The following is a 17,224-nucleotide window of genomic DNA, read 5'->3' on the forward strand; positions in this document are numbered from 1 at the left end:
AAATACCTGTGCTCCCAAGGGATTATGGGATCCCTTGGGACTCCAGGGGATGAGCCGTCAGGTGGCTGTACAGAGTAAATACAAGTCCACATATATAACAGTGGAGGTTATACCCTTTTCTGGAACGGAAAACCAGAGGAAGAACACTGCTTCCACAGAGTCGGTTTCGCCATCAAGAACGAGCTGGCTGACCGCCTCAGATACTCCCCCTGCGGGATTAGCGAACGTCTCATGATTCTCCGGCTCACCCTATCCCAGAACCAGTGTGCCACAGTCACCAGCGCATTCGCCCCAACACTCAACTCAACAGATGAGGCCAAAGAGGGATTTTACTCCAGCCTCAAACAATCCCTGTCCCATGTCCCTACGGACGACAAACTGATCCTCCTCGGCAAATTCAATGCCAGGGTCGGTAAGGACACAGACCTCTGGGGAGGCATGATCGGCAGAGAGGGGGTAGGGAAAATCAACTCCAGTGGTACCCTGCTCCTGACAAAATGCCTAGAACACGACCTTGTCATCACTAACATCTTATTCTGCCAGATGGACAAGTACAAGGCATCGTGGCAACACCCTCGCTCCAAACACTGGCACCTGCTCGACTATGTCATCATTCGAGCCAGGGATCACAAGGATGTGCGCATCACTCGCGCCATGACAGGAGCTGACGACTGCTGGACGGACCACCTAATCCTTTCCATCATCAACATCAAAGTGGCGACAGGGCCGCAAAAAAATCAACGCCGGGGCACGCAAAGACCCAGCTAAGAGAGTCCTATACAGCCAGTGCCTCATTGCTAACCTGGCGACCCTTGATGACCCCGAGACGCAGAATGCCCACAGCGCTTGGTCTGCCCGCCAAGCACCTGCCTGCGAAGAGACGCTCGATCACTCAACCAGGAAACACCAGGATTGGTTTGATGAGAATGACCAGGAGATCCAAGAGCTAATAAATAGCAAGCGCAGGGCATTTCTGAACTTAAAACAATCCAACTTTGGAGCAGCAAAGCAGCTTTACAGACGGCTTAAGGCTGAGGTTCAACAAAAAACCCGCAACCTAAAGAATAGATGATGGGTGGAGATTCAGCAGCTGGCCGACAGCCATGATGTGTGAGGATTCTTCACTGCAGTCAAGTCCACCTACGGCCCAAGCATCCAAAGCCCCACTCCACTGCTGGCCAAGAACGGGGAGAATTCATCAAGGCAGTCAGGACCCGTTGGAAGGGGCACTTTGAAGATCTCCTTAGCCGAGACTCTGCCTTTAACTCAAGTGTCCATGACTCCATCCTGCAGCATGCTACCCGCCACCATCTCAGCAAAACCCCAGCACTGCACGAGGTAGAAAAGGCCATCCGTCAGCCCAAGAACAACAAGGCAATGGGAGCGGATGGAATCCCTGCTGAGGCACTAAAGCATGGCGGAGAAGCACTATTGACATGAATGCATGACCTCATCTCTGTCATCTGGAAGGAGAAGTGCATGCCAGGAGATCTCAGAGATGCAGTAATCATGACCATCTTTAAAAAAGGGTAAAGTCCAACTGCGGTAACTGCAAAGGAATTTCCCTGTTATCAGCCACTGGGAAAGTCATCGCTAGAATCCTCCTCAACCGTCTTCAACCCTGTGACTGAGGAGCTCCTACTGGACACAACGGACATGATCTTTACGGCAAAACAACTGCGAGAGAAATGCAGGGGACAGCACCAACCCTTGTACATGGTCTTCTTTGACTTTACAAAGACCCTCGACACTGTTATTCATGAGGGATTATGGAGCGTCCTCCTCCATTTCGGCTGCCCCCAAAGGTATGTTGTCATCCTCCGCCTGCTCCACGACGACATGCAAACCGTGATCCTGACCAAAGGATCCGCCACGGACCCAATCCACGTCTGGACCGGGGCCGAGCAGGGCTGCGCCATCATGCCAACCCTCTTTTCGATCTTCCTTGCCGCAATGCTCTACCTCACAAACAAGCTCCCCGCTGGAGTGGAACTAAACTACAGAACTAGTGGGAACCTGTTCAACCTTTGTCGTCTCCAGACCAGATCCAAGACCGTCCCTGTCATGTATTCAACTGTCATTGTAATCCATGTATAAACTGACCTAAGTTGTACACTGTGAGAACACTGACCACTAGGTGGTGAACTTGTGGGAGACACGCCTAACCTGGACTTTCAGGTATAAAAGGAGAAGCTCCACCCATCTTTTCCACTTCAGAGCTGGAATAAAGGTTGCTGGTCACAGAGTGACCTTCTCTCAAGCATGGGCCTCGTGTGCATTTCTACTGTATAGTAAGGACTTTTTATTGGCGAAGGGAAACTGGGATTTAAACCACGTGAGCATGGGCACTAGCAGCACAGACGAGAGGTACTGTGCTGGTGATGATTGGGACGATTTTATTGAGAGACGACAGCAAAGTTTAGTCACTAAGGAATGGTTGGGACAGGATTCGGCCGACAAACGCAAGGCACATCTCCTGACGGTTTGTGGATCCAGGACGTACTCCCTGATGAAGGACCTTCTAGCGCCAGAGAAGCCGGCGGACAAGACTTTTGAGGAGCTCAGTAAGTTGATCGGGGAACACTTTAAACCGGCAAGCAGCATGCACATGGCGAGACACCGGTTTTACACGCACCGGCGGCGAGAAGGACAAAGCGTTCCAGACTTCGTGGCAGACCTCCGGCGACTGGCGAGCCTATGCAAGTTCCCAGATGCATGCAGAGCGGAGATGCTGCAAGACTTTTTTTTATTGAGGGCATGGGGCTCGCTGGGGTTTTCAGGAAACTGATTGAGACCAAAGACTTGACCCTGGAAACGGCGGCTATGATGGCCCAGACATTTATCTCAGGCGAGGAAGAAACCAGAATGATGTTTGACAAAAATCTTGGTTTAAATGCAGCAAATGGACAGGGAGTCAACATTGTTAACGTGGCACACAGTTTTCCAGGCAGACAGGGGCAATCGGACATGCCCGAGCATGTAGTCAAACCCAAAGGGGGAATTCAACAGAGACAATGGCTAGCTGAACGGCGATTCATGCCATCGTAAGGGACAATGCGGCCAGTAATGGGGCCATCAACACCGGTCAATGGTGCGTTTAAGGACAGTTACAGAAACAGTCAGAGATGATCGACTGGTAATGGACCTTTTGTTTCCAACAATGGCTCATGTTGGAGGTGTGGAGGCAAACACACAGCCAGAGCTTGCAGGTATCAGCAATATACCTGCAGAAATTGCAACGTCAGCAGTCACTTGGGGCATATTTGCAGGAAGCCTGCAGCCAGGTTGATGTACGAGGAGTACGGGCCCGATGTAAGCCCTACGAGGCCAAATGGACACTGGGGGAAATTGCTGGAAGCTGAAGTTCAGCGAGTTCATGTGGAGCACATATACAGTTCATGCACCAGGACGCCACCGATAATGATGAAAGTGCTCCTCAATGGCATCCCAGTATCAATGGAGCTAGACACGAGGGCCAGCCAGTCCCTGATGAGTATCAAACAGTTCGACAAGTTGTGGGCGTCCAAGGCCAGGAGGCCAAAATTATTGCCGATTGACGCACGGCTAGGGACATATACAAAGGAGATCATTCTGGTGCTAGGCAGCGCCACGGTAGTCGTGACCCACAAAGATTCGGAGAACAGGTTGCCACTCTGGATTGTCCCGGGCGACAGTCCCACACTGCTGGGGAGGAGTTGGCTTGCTGTCATGAACTGGAAATGGGGCGATGTCAGTGCAATTTCTTCTGTGGAGCGAATATCGTGCTCACAGGTCCTGGACAAATTTAACTCACTATTCCAACCTGGCATTGGCAGTTTCATGGGGACCAAGGTAGTGATTCACATAAACCCGGACGCCAGGCCAATACACCACAAGGCCAGAGCAGTGCCGTACATTATGCGGGAAAAGATAGAAGGCGAATTGGACCGCCTGCTGAGGGAAGGCATCATCTCGCCAGTCGAATTGAGTGACTGGCCGAGCCCGATTGTGCCAGTGCCCAAGGCGGATGGGTTGGTCAGGATATGTGGCGATTACAAGGCCACCATCAATCGGGTGTCATTCCAAGACCAGTACCCGCAGAGAGCGGAGGACCTCTTTGCGACGCTATCCGGTGGCAAACTTTTTTCAAAATTGGACCTCAGCTCAGCTTACATGACCCAGGAGCTGGCGAGTGAGTCGAAGAAGCTGATCAGCATCACGACATACAAGGGATTGTTTGAGTACAACAGATGTCCGTTCGGGATTCGCTTGGCCGCCACGATCTTTCAACGAAACATGGAAAGTCTCTTCAAGTCGGTTCCAAGGACAGTGGTTTTTCAAGACGACATCCTCATCACGGGTTGCGATACTGAAGAACACCTCTGGAACCTGGAGGAGGTGCTACGCAGACTGGACCGGGTAGGTCTGCGACTGAAAAAGGCGAAGTGCGTCTTCCTAGCTCCAGAGGTAGAATTCCTGGGGATGAGGGTCGCAGCAGACGGGATCAGACCTACTGTGTCCAAAACAGAAGCGATCCAGAGAGCACCCAGACCCCGTAACACGACGGAGCTGCGTTCATTCCTGGGGCTCCTGAACTATTTTGTTAACTTTCTTCACAAATTGAGCACGCTATTAGAGCCGCTACACGTGCTCCTACGCAAAGGTCGCAAATGGGTCTGGGGGGACAGCCAGGAAAAGGCTTTTGATAGAGCACGCAATTTGTTATGCTCCAACAATCTGTTAACGCTATATGACCCATGTAAGAAACTTGTTTTAACGTGCGATGCGTCGTCCTATGGGGACGGGTGTGTGTTGCAGCATGTTAATGCCAAGGGTCAGTTACAGCCGATAGTTTGTGCCGCTAGAAGTCTGTCCCAGGTAGAACGGGGCTACGGGATGTAGAAAAGGAGGCGCTCGCATGTGTATATGCAGTAAAAAAAATGCACCAGTACCTGTTTGGCAGGAAATTTGAGCTGGAGACAGATCACAAACCCCTAACGTCCCTTTTGGCCGACAACAAGGCCATAAATGCAAATGCGTCGGCCCGCATACAGAGGTGGGCACTCACGTTAGCCACCTAGGACTATTTATTTCGGCACAGACCGGGCACCGAAAACTGCGCCGATGCACTCAGCAGGCTCCCACTAGCCACCACCGAGGGGGAAACCGAGCATGCTGCTGAGATGGTCATGGCTGTTGAAGCTTTCGAAAGCGAAGGCTCACCCGTGACAGCTCGTCAGATTAAAGTCTGGACAAATAGAGACCCGCTTCTTTAGTCAAGAAATGTGTCCTAAATGGGGACTGGGCAGCCACGTGTGGGGCATGCCCTGAGGAATTTAAACCATTTCACAGGCGCAAGGATGAACTCTCGATTCAGGCAGATTGCCTACTATGGGGAAACCGAGTAGTCATGCCTCAGATGGGCAGAGAGGCATTCATCCGAGAACTCCACAATGAGCACCCGGGCATTGTCATGATGAAGGCAATTGCCAGGTCACATGTTTGGTGGCCAGGGATAGATGCAGACCTGGAACTTTGTGGTCGCAGGTGCAACACGTGTGCCCAGCTAGGCAATGCCCCCAGGGAAGCCCCCCTTAGCCCCTGGTCCTGGCCCACCAAGCCATGGTCACGCATCCATGTGGACTACGCAGGTCCTTTCATGGGAAAAATGTTTTTGGTTGTAGTAAAGGCCTACTCCAAATGGATCGAGTGTGACATTCTCAATTCAAGCACATCCTCTGCCATGGTAGAAAGTCTACGGGCAATGTTCGCTGCCCATGGTCTACCAGACGTCTTGGTCAGCGACAATTGCCCGTGCTTTACAAGCATTGAATTCCAGGACTTCATGGCAGGAAATGCTATCAACCATGTCAGAACGGCACCGTTCAAGCCGGCCTCAAACGGCCAGGCGGAATGAGCAGTGCAGATAATCAAACAGGGGATGCTCAGAATCCAAGGGGGTTCCCTACAAAGCCACTTATCACGCCTCCTGTTGGCCAATAGATCCCGCCCGCACTCACTCACAGGGGTTCCACCCGCAGAGCTGCTAATGAAAAGGACGCTCAAAACCCGGTTATCCCTTATACACCCTACCATGAAAGAAATTGTTGAGAGCAGGCGCCGGTCACAATGTGACTACCATGACGGGAATGCGAGGGCGCGATGTATTGATGTCAATGACCCGGTCTTTGTCCTCAACTACGCTGCAGGGCCCAAAAGGCTTGCAGGCACTGTGATTGCCAAAGAGGGGAATAGAATTCTGGTAGTTAAAGTTACCAATGGACAAATCTGCCACAAACACGTGGATCAAACAAAAAGGAGGTTCAGCAACCCCATAGAAGAAGCAGAGGAAGAACACGATTTAGAGTTCACTCCACCACAGGTGACCGAACACCAGAACCAAGTGGAGGAGAGCCCAGTCACTGTGGGCAGTCCGGACAGGCCTGAGGCACCGCAAACAGCAGACACTCAGGCCAGCGCCCAACAACCGGAGCCCCAACTCAGGCGCTCGACAAGGGAACGTAAACCACCAGAGAGACTTAACCTGTGATCACAATAAGACTTTGGGGAGGAGGTGATGTCACGTATTCAACTATCATTGTAATCCATGTATAAACTGACCTACGTTGTACACTGTGAGAACACTGACCACTAGGTGGTGAACTTGTGGGAGACACTCCTAACCTGGACTTTCAGGTATAAAAGGGGAAGCTCCACCCATCTTTTCCACTTCAGTACTGGAATAAAGGTTGCTGGTCACAGACTGACCTTCTCTCAAGCATGAGCCTCGTGTGCATTTCTACTGTATAGTAAGGACATATCAGTAAGACACTTCAAGGTGCTGGAGAAATACCACCAATGATGTCTCCACAAGATGCTGCAAATCCCCTGGGAGAATGCATGCACTAACATCAGTGTTCTCAATCAGGCCAACATCCCCAGCATCGAAGCACTGACCACACTCGACCAGCTCCGTTGGGTGGGCCACATTGTTCGCATGCCTGACCCAAGACTCCCAAAGCAAGCGCTCTACTTGGAACTCCTACACGGCAGGCGAGCCCCAGGTGGGCAGAGGAAACATTTCAAGGACACCCCCAAAGCCTCCTTGATAATACGCCACATCCCCACTGACACCTGGGAATACCTGGCCAAAGACCGCCCTAAGTGAAGGAGGAGCTTCCGGGAGGGCGCAAGCACCTTGAGTCTCGTTGCCGAGTGCATGTAGAAAATAAGCACAGGCAGCGGAAGGAGCGTGTGGCAAACCAGACTCCCCACCCACCCTTTCCTTCAACCACTGTCTGTCCCATCTGTGACAGAGATTATAATTCCCATATTGGACTGTTCAGTCACCTAAGCACTCAATTTTAGAGTGGAAGCAAGTCTTTCTCGATTTTGAGGGACTGCCTATGATGATGACCCTACAAGGTTGAGTGAGTGCGCTGCGCATGGTATAAACTTCACATATGGGCATTGTTCTTTGATGATAGTTTGGACACCAATGTATTTCCCACTCATATTTGACTCGTTATCATAAGATTGTTCATGACAATTTTGTATGTTGATCCTGTTCTCATCCAGAAAGGCCAGTATTATTTCTGCTATTTCTTGCCCAGTATGACCGATTATCGGCAAGAACTTTAGGAACTTTTCCTCAGGACCAGTCGGTAGAATACTGCGGATGACAAATGTCAGTTGATCTGAGTGTGTGACACCTGGCATTGAATCAACAGATATTGAATAGAACTTCGCTGATTCCAATTCCTGGATAATTGTCTCAAGTACTTCGCCACCCATCAGACTAATCAGTACTTTACAAGTGATGGAAGACAAGTATGAAGTATGCCTCTTGCCTTTGTTGGCGATCCGCTTGATGTGTTCAGCAAGAAATTCATTGTAGTTTGCGAGAACCTCCAACACATCCAGATAATTACTATTACTTGGAGACCCAATGATTTTGTCTCTAACTCGCAATGAAAGACCTCATTCACAGAGAAACATTATCACACAGCCTGCTCTAGCACCTTGCACCAGTACTGCCATTCATTATTAAACTGGAAGACATTATGACCATCCATACAACCAGTGACTGCTTGTCTAGTGCACATTACTACCATGGCTTCTCTCTGCTGGAAGCTGTTTTTGTGAGATGAAATCTTCTCCTCTCCATGCTTCCAGTCATTAAACCCATGAGTAAAGTGGCTACTTGTTCATGCTGTGACCTTGCAAGTATATACTTTACCATCTGAAGGTGAGTAACAGAGTCACATTCATTCCACACGTTCCCCTGTCAGCGGGTGCATGTGTGAAGAAGGACTTCGAGCAGTATCGGCGACTTAATCCGTTCTTGTAAATACCTCCAGCATATTTAGCTGAACAGCTTTTGGAAGATTTTGGGCAAAATCAATAAACCATCAGGACACAAGTACATTCTTATAATTTGCATGGGGTCAGGCACTGATTAACATCAGGATTCTCCCCCTCCCAGTGGTTTAAATGGAAGCATTTAGACTCTGCAAGTCTAATTAGTTTTTATATAACTGAGCTATTGTATATAATGTATTTAATGCATTGATTTTGAACATCATATAATCTAGAACTCTATTTGTTTCCTCATTCTTTTCCCCCACTTCAAATTTATTTTGTTCCACATGCTATTTCCTAATTGAGAGTGAGGAGAGGTTAATGATCTACTCCGAGGACTCCTTTTATGAAGCTTTGTAAACAGCCCATGCAAGGTTCATCGGTTACATGGCTTTATTCACCAATAGTGAAACAATGGCCAATATTTATCAGTCAACCAACTTCGCTAAAAAACTGATCATCTGGTCAGTATCTCATTACTGTTAGTGGGACCTTGCTGTGCGCAAATTGGTTGCCACGTTTCCTACAATACAACAGTGATTACACTTCAAAAAGTACTTAATTGGTTGTTAAGCACTTTGGTACATCCGGAGGTTGTGAAAAGCACAATATAAATGCAATTTTAAAAAAATACTTGGCTGCCTGGGCAAGGTGCTAGCCTCCTGACACAGGATGTCTGTCAAGTTGGAGTAGCTTTGAAGGGGCACAGTTAATCAGAAAGGAACAGCTGTATTCCTCCATTGAACTATGTAGGACAGGATATGGATTTATTCAAGATCACAGAAATGTACGACTAAGAAAGCAATTTACATTGCTTTCATTGTTCCTCATGCAGTCTTGATAAAGAAGTTGGAAGCTATGGGAGAACGCATTGCCAAACGTAGATGTTTACTCCAGCTCCATGACTCCTACACAGCAAGCGAGCCCCAGGTGGGCAGAGGAAACGTTTCAAGGACACGCTCAAAGCCTCCTTGATAAAGTGCAACATCCCCACCAACACCTGGGAGGCCAAAGACTGCCCTAAGTGGAGGAAGAGCATCTGGGAGGGCGCTGAGCACCTCGAGTCTCGTCGCTAAGAGCATGCAGAAAACAAGCGCAGGCAGCGGAAAGAGCGTGCGGCAAACCAGACTCCCCATCCACCCTTTCCTCCAACGACTGTCTGTCCCACCTGTGACAGAGACTGTAATTCCCATATTGGACTGTTCAGTCACCTGAGAACCCACTTTTGGAGTGGAAGCAAGTCCTCCTCGATTTCGAGGGACTGCCTATGATGATCTGTGTAAAGGTGGATGAAAAACTCAACAAACATTTCTTTCAACAGCAACACCAACTTTCATATAAAGCATCTTTAATGTAGAAAAAGGTGCCTCACGGCAGCGTTATCAAACAAAATTTGATACCAAGCACATAAGGAGATATTAGGACAGGTCAAAGAGGTAGATTGTAAAGAGTGCCTTAAAGGAGGAGAGCGAGGTAGAGTTTTAGGGAGGGAACCCCAGAGTTTAGGCAGCTAAAGGCACAGCCACCAATGGTGGAGCAAGTAAAATGGGAACAATTAAGGGATATGGGAATAGGGCGGGAAAGTGGAATTGATGTAGAAGTTCAGCCATGATCTTATGGAATGGCGGAGCAGGCTCAAGGGGCCATATGGCTATTTCTAATGTTCTTATGCGCAAGAGGCCAGATTTGGAGGAGCCCAGAGATCTTGGATGGTTGTAGGGCGGGAGGAGGTTACAAAGATGGGGAGGGGTGAGGCCTTTGATGGATTTGAAAACAAGGAAGAGAATTTTTTTAATTTAGGCATTGCCAAACCAAGAACCAAAATAGGTCAGCAGGCACAGGGATAATTGATGTAAGGGACTTGGTGCAAGTTAGGATACAGGCAGCAGAATTTTGGATAAGTACAAATTTGTGGAGGGTGGAAGGTGGGAGGCTGGCCAGTACAGTATTGGAATAGTTGAGTCTAAAGGTAACAAAGACTTGGATGAAGGTTTTAGCAGCAGATGAGCTGAGGCAGTGGCGGAAACGGGCTGTGTTACGGAGATGGAAGTCGGCGGTCTTGGTGATGGGAGCGAATATGTGGTCGGAAGCTCATCTCAGGTCAAATAAGCTGCTAAGGTTGCAAATGATCTAGTTCAGCCTCAGACAATGAGAGAAGTGAAGCAAAGTTGTTTACTATCACCGATCCAAGGGATATCTAGGCATTTGGACTTCACGGAACACATAGGAGCATACCAAAGTTTAATTCCATGTTTCCATTAATTTGTATATATCTTACATTTTTGATGGTAACAGAACTTGATGTCCTGATATACGTTTTATCTGCCAAGGATGGCTAATAAGTACTAATAAGTCCCACTCCAGGAACTTGAGCACATAAAAAATCTAGATTGACACTCCAATGCAGTGCTGAGGGAGCACTGCACTGTTGGAGGTGCCGTCTTTCGGATGAAACATTAAACCCATCTGTTCTCTCAGGTGGACATAAAGCGGTGGGGGAGGGGTTGGGAGAAGATTTGCGGGGAGAGAGCGCTCACACCTGCACTGACGTGTAATTGAGCCAGAGCTCAGCTGGCAGATCTCTGCCGGAGCTCATCATAAGAATAATTATAGCAAGTTATATCTTTGCCTAGGAGCGTCTTTGATGTATTTTGGTGTAGATAACTGATTAACCATCAGTACTGGCTATTGTAGATATTCCTTTCTGGAAATCCTTCCCGAGTTGGGTCTGAGTAAAAATTTGCTGGCCTGGTGATTCAGTCCTGTTATTCTTGAAAAGTTTTATTGCAACGAGCTACACTATCTATCAATTTACGACCCAGTTCATTGGGTCTAGTGAAGTAGTTCGCAAGTAATATTTCCTTAGGGTAATATATCCTATACATGAGGAAACCTGGTGATTACCCTCCTACTGGATTATGATAAAATGGACCTTACTTTATCCGTACTTCAGGTGCCTTAAACGTCAAGGTATGCGAGAACAAGCTGTGATCATTCCCACAAAGATTTCTCTGTCTGTTTTTATTGAAGATTTCCCAGTAAACAGACGAGTTCAGCACCTCGCCTCTTTTCTGGATTGAGATGAGTTACTTACCAAGTGCAGAATGCTGAGCATACACCCACACCCAGCACTCTAAGGCCGTGAAACAGGGCTTTTTCAAATCAAAAATACAAGGCGAGTTGTAATATAAACTAATTCTGTTCACTGACACTATTTTGTAAAGATGGGCCTGATGAATTCCACATCACTTGTCGCACTGCTGCTTTCAGTGCAATTTGTTGTGGATGTGCCAAGTCTTGGTTTTTAAAGCTGTCTTCTATAATTTCTTTTTTAAACTTGTCAATGATGTTCTTTTAGTGATTCAGTGTGTATCCATGAAGTAGAAATGCATATTTTCTATTTCAAGTTTAAAAAAAAATGCAGTTCCATGGTAAAGGGAACAATGAAACGTATCTAAAAGGGCACTTTAACCACTGATATTTTTGTGCAGTAAGGAGATTCTAAATTAATTTAACTGAAGTTAATTCCATCTCCACATCCCTTTCCTCTCCAACGTCCTTGAACGTGTTGTCACCTCCCAAATCTCTGCCTATCTTTCCGCAATTCCATGTTTGAATCCCTCCAATCCAATTTCCGCCCCTGCCACAGACCGAAACGGCTCTCATCAAAGTTACAAATGACATAATTTGTGACTGTGACAAAGGCAAACTATCCCTCCTCGTCCTTTTTGACTTGTCTGCAGCCTTTGACATAGTTGACCACTCTATTTCTTCAACACCTTTCCACCATCATCCAGCTGGGTGGCAGTGCACTCACCTGGTTCCATTCTTATCTATCTAATTGTAGCCAGAGAATCACCTACAATGGCTTCTCTTCCTGCTCCAGCATAGTTACCTCTGGTGTCCCCCAAGGATCTAGCCTTGGCCCCGTCCTATTTCTCATGTACATGTTGTCCCTTGGTGACATCATCTGAAAACACAGTGTCAGTTTCCACATGTATGCTGATGACTCCCAGCTCTACCTCACCACCACTTCTCTTGACCCCTCCACCATCTCTAAATTGTCAGACTGTTTGTCCGACATCCAGTTCTGGATGAGCAGAAATTTTCTTCAATTAAATCATGGGAAGACCAAAGCCGTTGTTTTCGGTCCCCGCCACAAACTCCGTTCCCTACCCACTGACTCCATCCCTCTCCACAACCTCTGTCTGAGGCTGAACTAGACTGTTCGCAACCTTGGTGTCATATTTGAACCTGAAATGTACTTTTGACCACATATCCGCAGCATGACTAAGACCGCCTATTTACATCTCAGCAACATCACCCGATTCCACCCTTGCCTCAGCTCATCTGCTGCTGAAACCCTCATCCAGGCCTTTGTTACCTCTGGACTTGACTATTCCAACACACTCCTGGCTGGCCTCCGTAAACTAGAGGTAATCCAAAACTCGGCTGCTCGTGTCCTAACTCGCACCAAGTCCCGTTCACCCATCTCCCCTGTGCTCGCTGACTTACATTGATTCCTAGTTAAGCAACGCCTCAATTTCAAAATTGTTATCCTTGTTTTCAAATCCCTCCATGGCCTCGCCCCCTCCCAATCTCCTTCAGCCCCACAACCCCCCCAACCCCACCCCACACACCTCTCAGAATGTCTGTGCTCCTTCAATTCTGCCCTTTTGAGCATCCCTGATTATAATCACACAACAATTGGTGGCTGTGCCTTCTGTTGCCTAGGCTTCAAGCTCTGGAACTCCCTGCCTAAACCTCTCCGTCTCTCTACCTCGCTTTCCTCCTCTAAGATGCTCCTTAAAACCTACCTTTTTGACCAAGCTTTTGGTCACCTGCCCTAATTTCTCCTTATGTGGCTCTGTGTCAATTTTTTTTCTTCATAATACTCCTGTGAAGCGCCTTGAGACGTTTCACAACGTTATAGCCGCTATATAAATACAAGTTGTTGTTGTTGTTATTTATGACAAGTAGTTACATGGTAGTGCCAATCTGACATATTAAAGGACGGAATTGATAATTATGTCCATTCATACACCAGCTCTGATAAAACAGTAACACGAATTTACACGGTTGATAAACTGAACTGGGTTTCTTTTACAGTTGTAAAATAAAAGCATGTGAATACTTTGAAATAAAAATACATTTTACCTTGAATCGCGAGGGATATATTCTGTTTGAATTCATTTTGCTGGTGCACGCTTTCAAAAGTATAACACTAAGGATACATGAAAAAGCGAAGCTTTTGACAGTGTTGCCACGGCACCGATCTGCGGGCTTTGAGCTCTCAGCCGATTTGTAACCCCACCCGAGTTCGAGGACAAGGAACTTACTTTCATTTGTCACCTAGCAACGCACAAACTTTAACAATGTTACTTACTTGTACAGGGTCATTAAAGATACAGTACGCACTGTAGCAAGAGGCAACTGCAAAGATCCCCACTGAAGCTTGTGAAATACCCTGAAATGAAACGTCTACAAAGTTTATAATTAGGAACTTGAAATCCACATTAAATCAGGAGGACTTGAAATAAACAGGACAGTAAATCTAATCTAGAGAGAATAACTGTTGAGGAGGCCTCAGTGTGATTTCTAGCCCTCATGTTGTCTGAACTGATTACAACATATTGTATTTATATAGTGCCTTCAACAGAGTGAAACATCCCAAGCTGCTTCACAGGAGTATTATGAGATTTAAAAATTTGACACTGAGCCGCACAAGTAGAAATTAGAGCAGGTGACCAAAAGCTTGGTCAAAGAGGTATGTTTTAAGGAGCGTCTTGAAGGAGGAAAGAGAGGTTTAGGCAGGGAGTTCCAGAGCTTGGGACCTATACAACAGAAGGCACGCCACCAATGGTTAAGCGATTATAATCAGGAATGCTCAAGGGCACAATTAGAGGAGCACAGTCACCTCGGGGGAGGGGGGTTGTGGGGCTGGAGGAGATTACAAAGATAGGGGGACACGAGGCCATGGATTGATTTGAAAACTAGGACGAGAATTTTTAAATCGAGGCATTGCTCGACCGGGAGCCAATGTAGGTCAGCGAGCACAGGGGTGATGGGTAAGCGGGACTTCGTGCGAATTAGGACACGGGCAGCCAAGTTTTGGATCACCTCGAGTTCAAGTAGGGCAAGAATGTGGGAGGCCAGCCAAAAGTGCGATGGAATAGTCAAGTCTAGAAGTAACAAAGGCATGGATAAGGGCTTCAGCAGTGGATGAGCTGAGGCTAGGGCGGAGACGGGCGATGTTATGGAGATTGAAATAGGTGGTCTTAGTTATGCTGCGGATATGTGGTCAGAGTCAGGGTCAAATATGATACCAAGGTTGCGAACAGTCTGGTTCAGCCGCAGACAGATGCTAGGGAGAGGGATGGAGTCGGTAGCCAGGCAACGCAGTTTGTGGCGGGGACCGAAAATAATGGCTTCGATCTTCAATATTTAATTGAAGAAAATTTCTGCTCATCTAGAACTGGATGTCGGACAAGCAGTCTGACAATTTAGAGACCGTGAAGTGATCAAGAAAAGTGGTAGTGAGGTAGAGCTGGGTATCATCGGTATACATGTGGAAACTGACACTGTGCTTTTGGATGTTGTCGCCAAGGAGCAACATGTAGATGCGAAATAGGAGGGGACCAAGGATAGATCCTTGGGGATACCAGAGGCAACGATGCTGAAGTAGGAAGAGAAGCCATTACAGCTGATTCTCTGGCTACGATTAGATAGACAAGAATGGAATACAATGCCACCCAGCTCGACTTAAGTGGAGAGGTATTGGAGAAGGATGGAGTGGTCAACCATGTCAAAGGCTGCAGACAAGTTAAGAAGGACGAGGCGGGATAGTTTTCCATTGTCACAGTCACAAAGGATGTCATTTGTGACTTTGATGAGAGCTGTTTCGGTATGTGGCAGGCGCGGAAACCGGATTGGAGGGATTCAAACATGGAGTTGCGGGAAAGATGGACACGGATTTGGGAGGCAACAACACGTTCAAGGACTTTGGAGAGGAAAGGGAGGTTGGAGATGCGGTGGTAGTTTGCAAAGACGAAGGGGCTGAGGGTTGTTTTTTTGAGCTGAGGGGTGATGATGGCAGATTGGAGGGAAAGGTGGGGGGGGGGAGGCGGGAACAGTACCTGAGGAGAGAGAACTGTTAACAATGCCAGCTAACATGGGAGCCAGAAAAGGAAGTTGGGTGGTCAGCAGTTTGGTGGGAATAGGGTCAAGGGAGCAGGAAGTGGGTCTCATGGACAGGATGAACTCAGAAAGGTCATGAGGTGAGATTGAAGAGAAATTGGAGAAAGATGTGAGGTCAGGGCTCAGGCAGAGGGCTTCCTTAGAGGAAGTTTGGCCTGATGGGCTAGGGGAAGGAAGGGAAGACGCAGAGGCGGCCGAACGGATGGTATCAATCTTAGAGATAAAGAAGTCCATGAGCTCCTCACACTTATTGTGCGAGGTGAGGGTGGAGACTGGGGAGAAGGCAGTTAGCAGTGGAGAATAGAAGCCGGGGTTTATCTTTACACTCCAGAATAATTCTGGAATAGTGAGCAATTTTGTCAGACAAGAGCAGGACCCGACAGAGGTTTATGTGGTCCAGCCAGATCTGGCGGTGAATGGCTAAACCAGTTGTCCGCCATATCCGTTTAAGTCTGCACTCATTGGACTTGAGGGAGTGAAGATCAGGGATGTACCAGGGGGAACGGCCAGGGTGAGAGAGAGTAATTGTTTTAACAGGGACTAGGGCATCAAAAGTGGTGGTGAGGGTGTGATTGAGCAGATCGGTAGCAGCAGAAATGTCATGGTGAATGGAGGGCCAAAGCCTGGACAGTTGGGAATTGATAAGTGCAGTTGTAAGTATTGTGTATGCAAGCTCTCTCTTAATGACTTCACGAGGCAGGGGTTTGGCACTTGAACTGTACAGACTGTAGTCCTTTATTGCAGCTCCTAGAGTGACGACACCAAGAGGTGAGCTCCCTTTTATACTTGGTTACCTGCAGTGTACAGGTCACCCTTAGGTCTCCAGCAGCAGCACCCTCTGGTGTACAGGTATGGTATATACAGGGTGAAGGTACATTCAGGTCTCGTGTTACAGTACATCATTAACATGCATACATAACAACACCCCCCCCCCCCCCCAGCCTTTCCCAAGTCCATATTGCCATGACATGGGGAGGTGATCAGTAGTGAGCTGTGGAAGATTGTGAGGGTTATGTGGGTGCCGGGTGTGATCCCTGTGCTCGTGGCTGCACTCATCCATTTCCCACCCCCCCTCACACAAAGACCATGTGGGTGTCACTGTTGGAGGATTCCGCAGTGGTGGAGCCAGTGCAATGGGTAAGGTACATACATTGTAGAATGTGTAGGTGGTGGCATTTGGTGGTGGGCAGGGCCACAGGGTGGTGTGGGCTCCTTGTCCTTCATTGGTGGTGGAAGTCTGGTCATCCCAGGTTCCGCCGGGAAAGCTGAAGGGTACTGGCCTCTCACTCCCGGTGCTGGCCCTGGTGGCCAGGGGATGTAGGGCCGATCTGGAGCAGGTTGCCAATGGTGGTGGCTGTGCTGCCCATTGACCGCTGTCCCTACTGTGGGTCTGCTCCCACCGGGTGTGTCTGAGCCCTTCCTGGGGCACCACATTGGTCCCGAAAGCGCAGGCTACATGGTCGGGTAGCCCGCTGGACCTGGGTGGCTCCCACGGGGGGGGGTTTGCTCTGGCATTGACATTATACCTGTAGAACCTGGTATCATTTATCATTCTACCTTTAGCATACATGACACATTGGCTCTGATCACAACTAGTTGACTCAACATTGTTATAACTCTTTACACTTTCACATTTTGCACTTACAATGCTTTCTTGTGTATCGGTATCGCTGTACAGGGTTACATT

General features: G+C 48.0%; 1 protein-coding gene across 2 annotated transcripts in view; it reads right to left on the minus strand.

Annotated features, from left to right (window-relative positions):
• LOC139267865 (low-density lipoprotein receptor class A domain-containing protein 1-like) overlaps nt 1-13,781 on the minus strand; it is a 140,134-nt gene extending 126,353 nt beyond the window's left edge. For both annotated transcript variants that reach the window (XM_070885943.1, XM_070885942.1), the window contains exon 1: nt 13,498-13,781. In XM_070885943.1, the coding sequence (XP_070742044.1) occupies nt 13,498-13,533 (36 nt within the window). In that variant the 5' untranslated portion in view covers nt 13,534-13,781. The remainder of the gene's footprint in view (nt 1-13,497) is intronic.
• Nucleotides 13,782-17,224: the final 3,443 nt, after the last annotated feature.

The sequence above is a fragment of the Pristiophorus japonicus genome, chromosome 1, assembly GCF_044704955.1.
Source record: "Pristiophorus japonicus isolate sPriJap1 chromosome 1, sPriJap1.hap1, whole genome shotgun sequence".
NCBI lineage: Eukaryota > Metazoa > Chordata > Chondrichthyes > Pristiophoridae > Pristiophorus > Pristiophorus japonicus.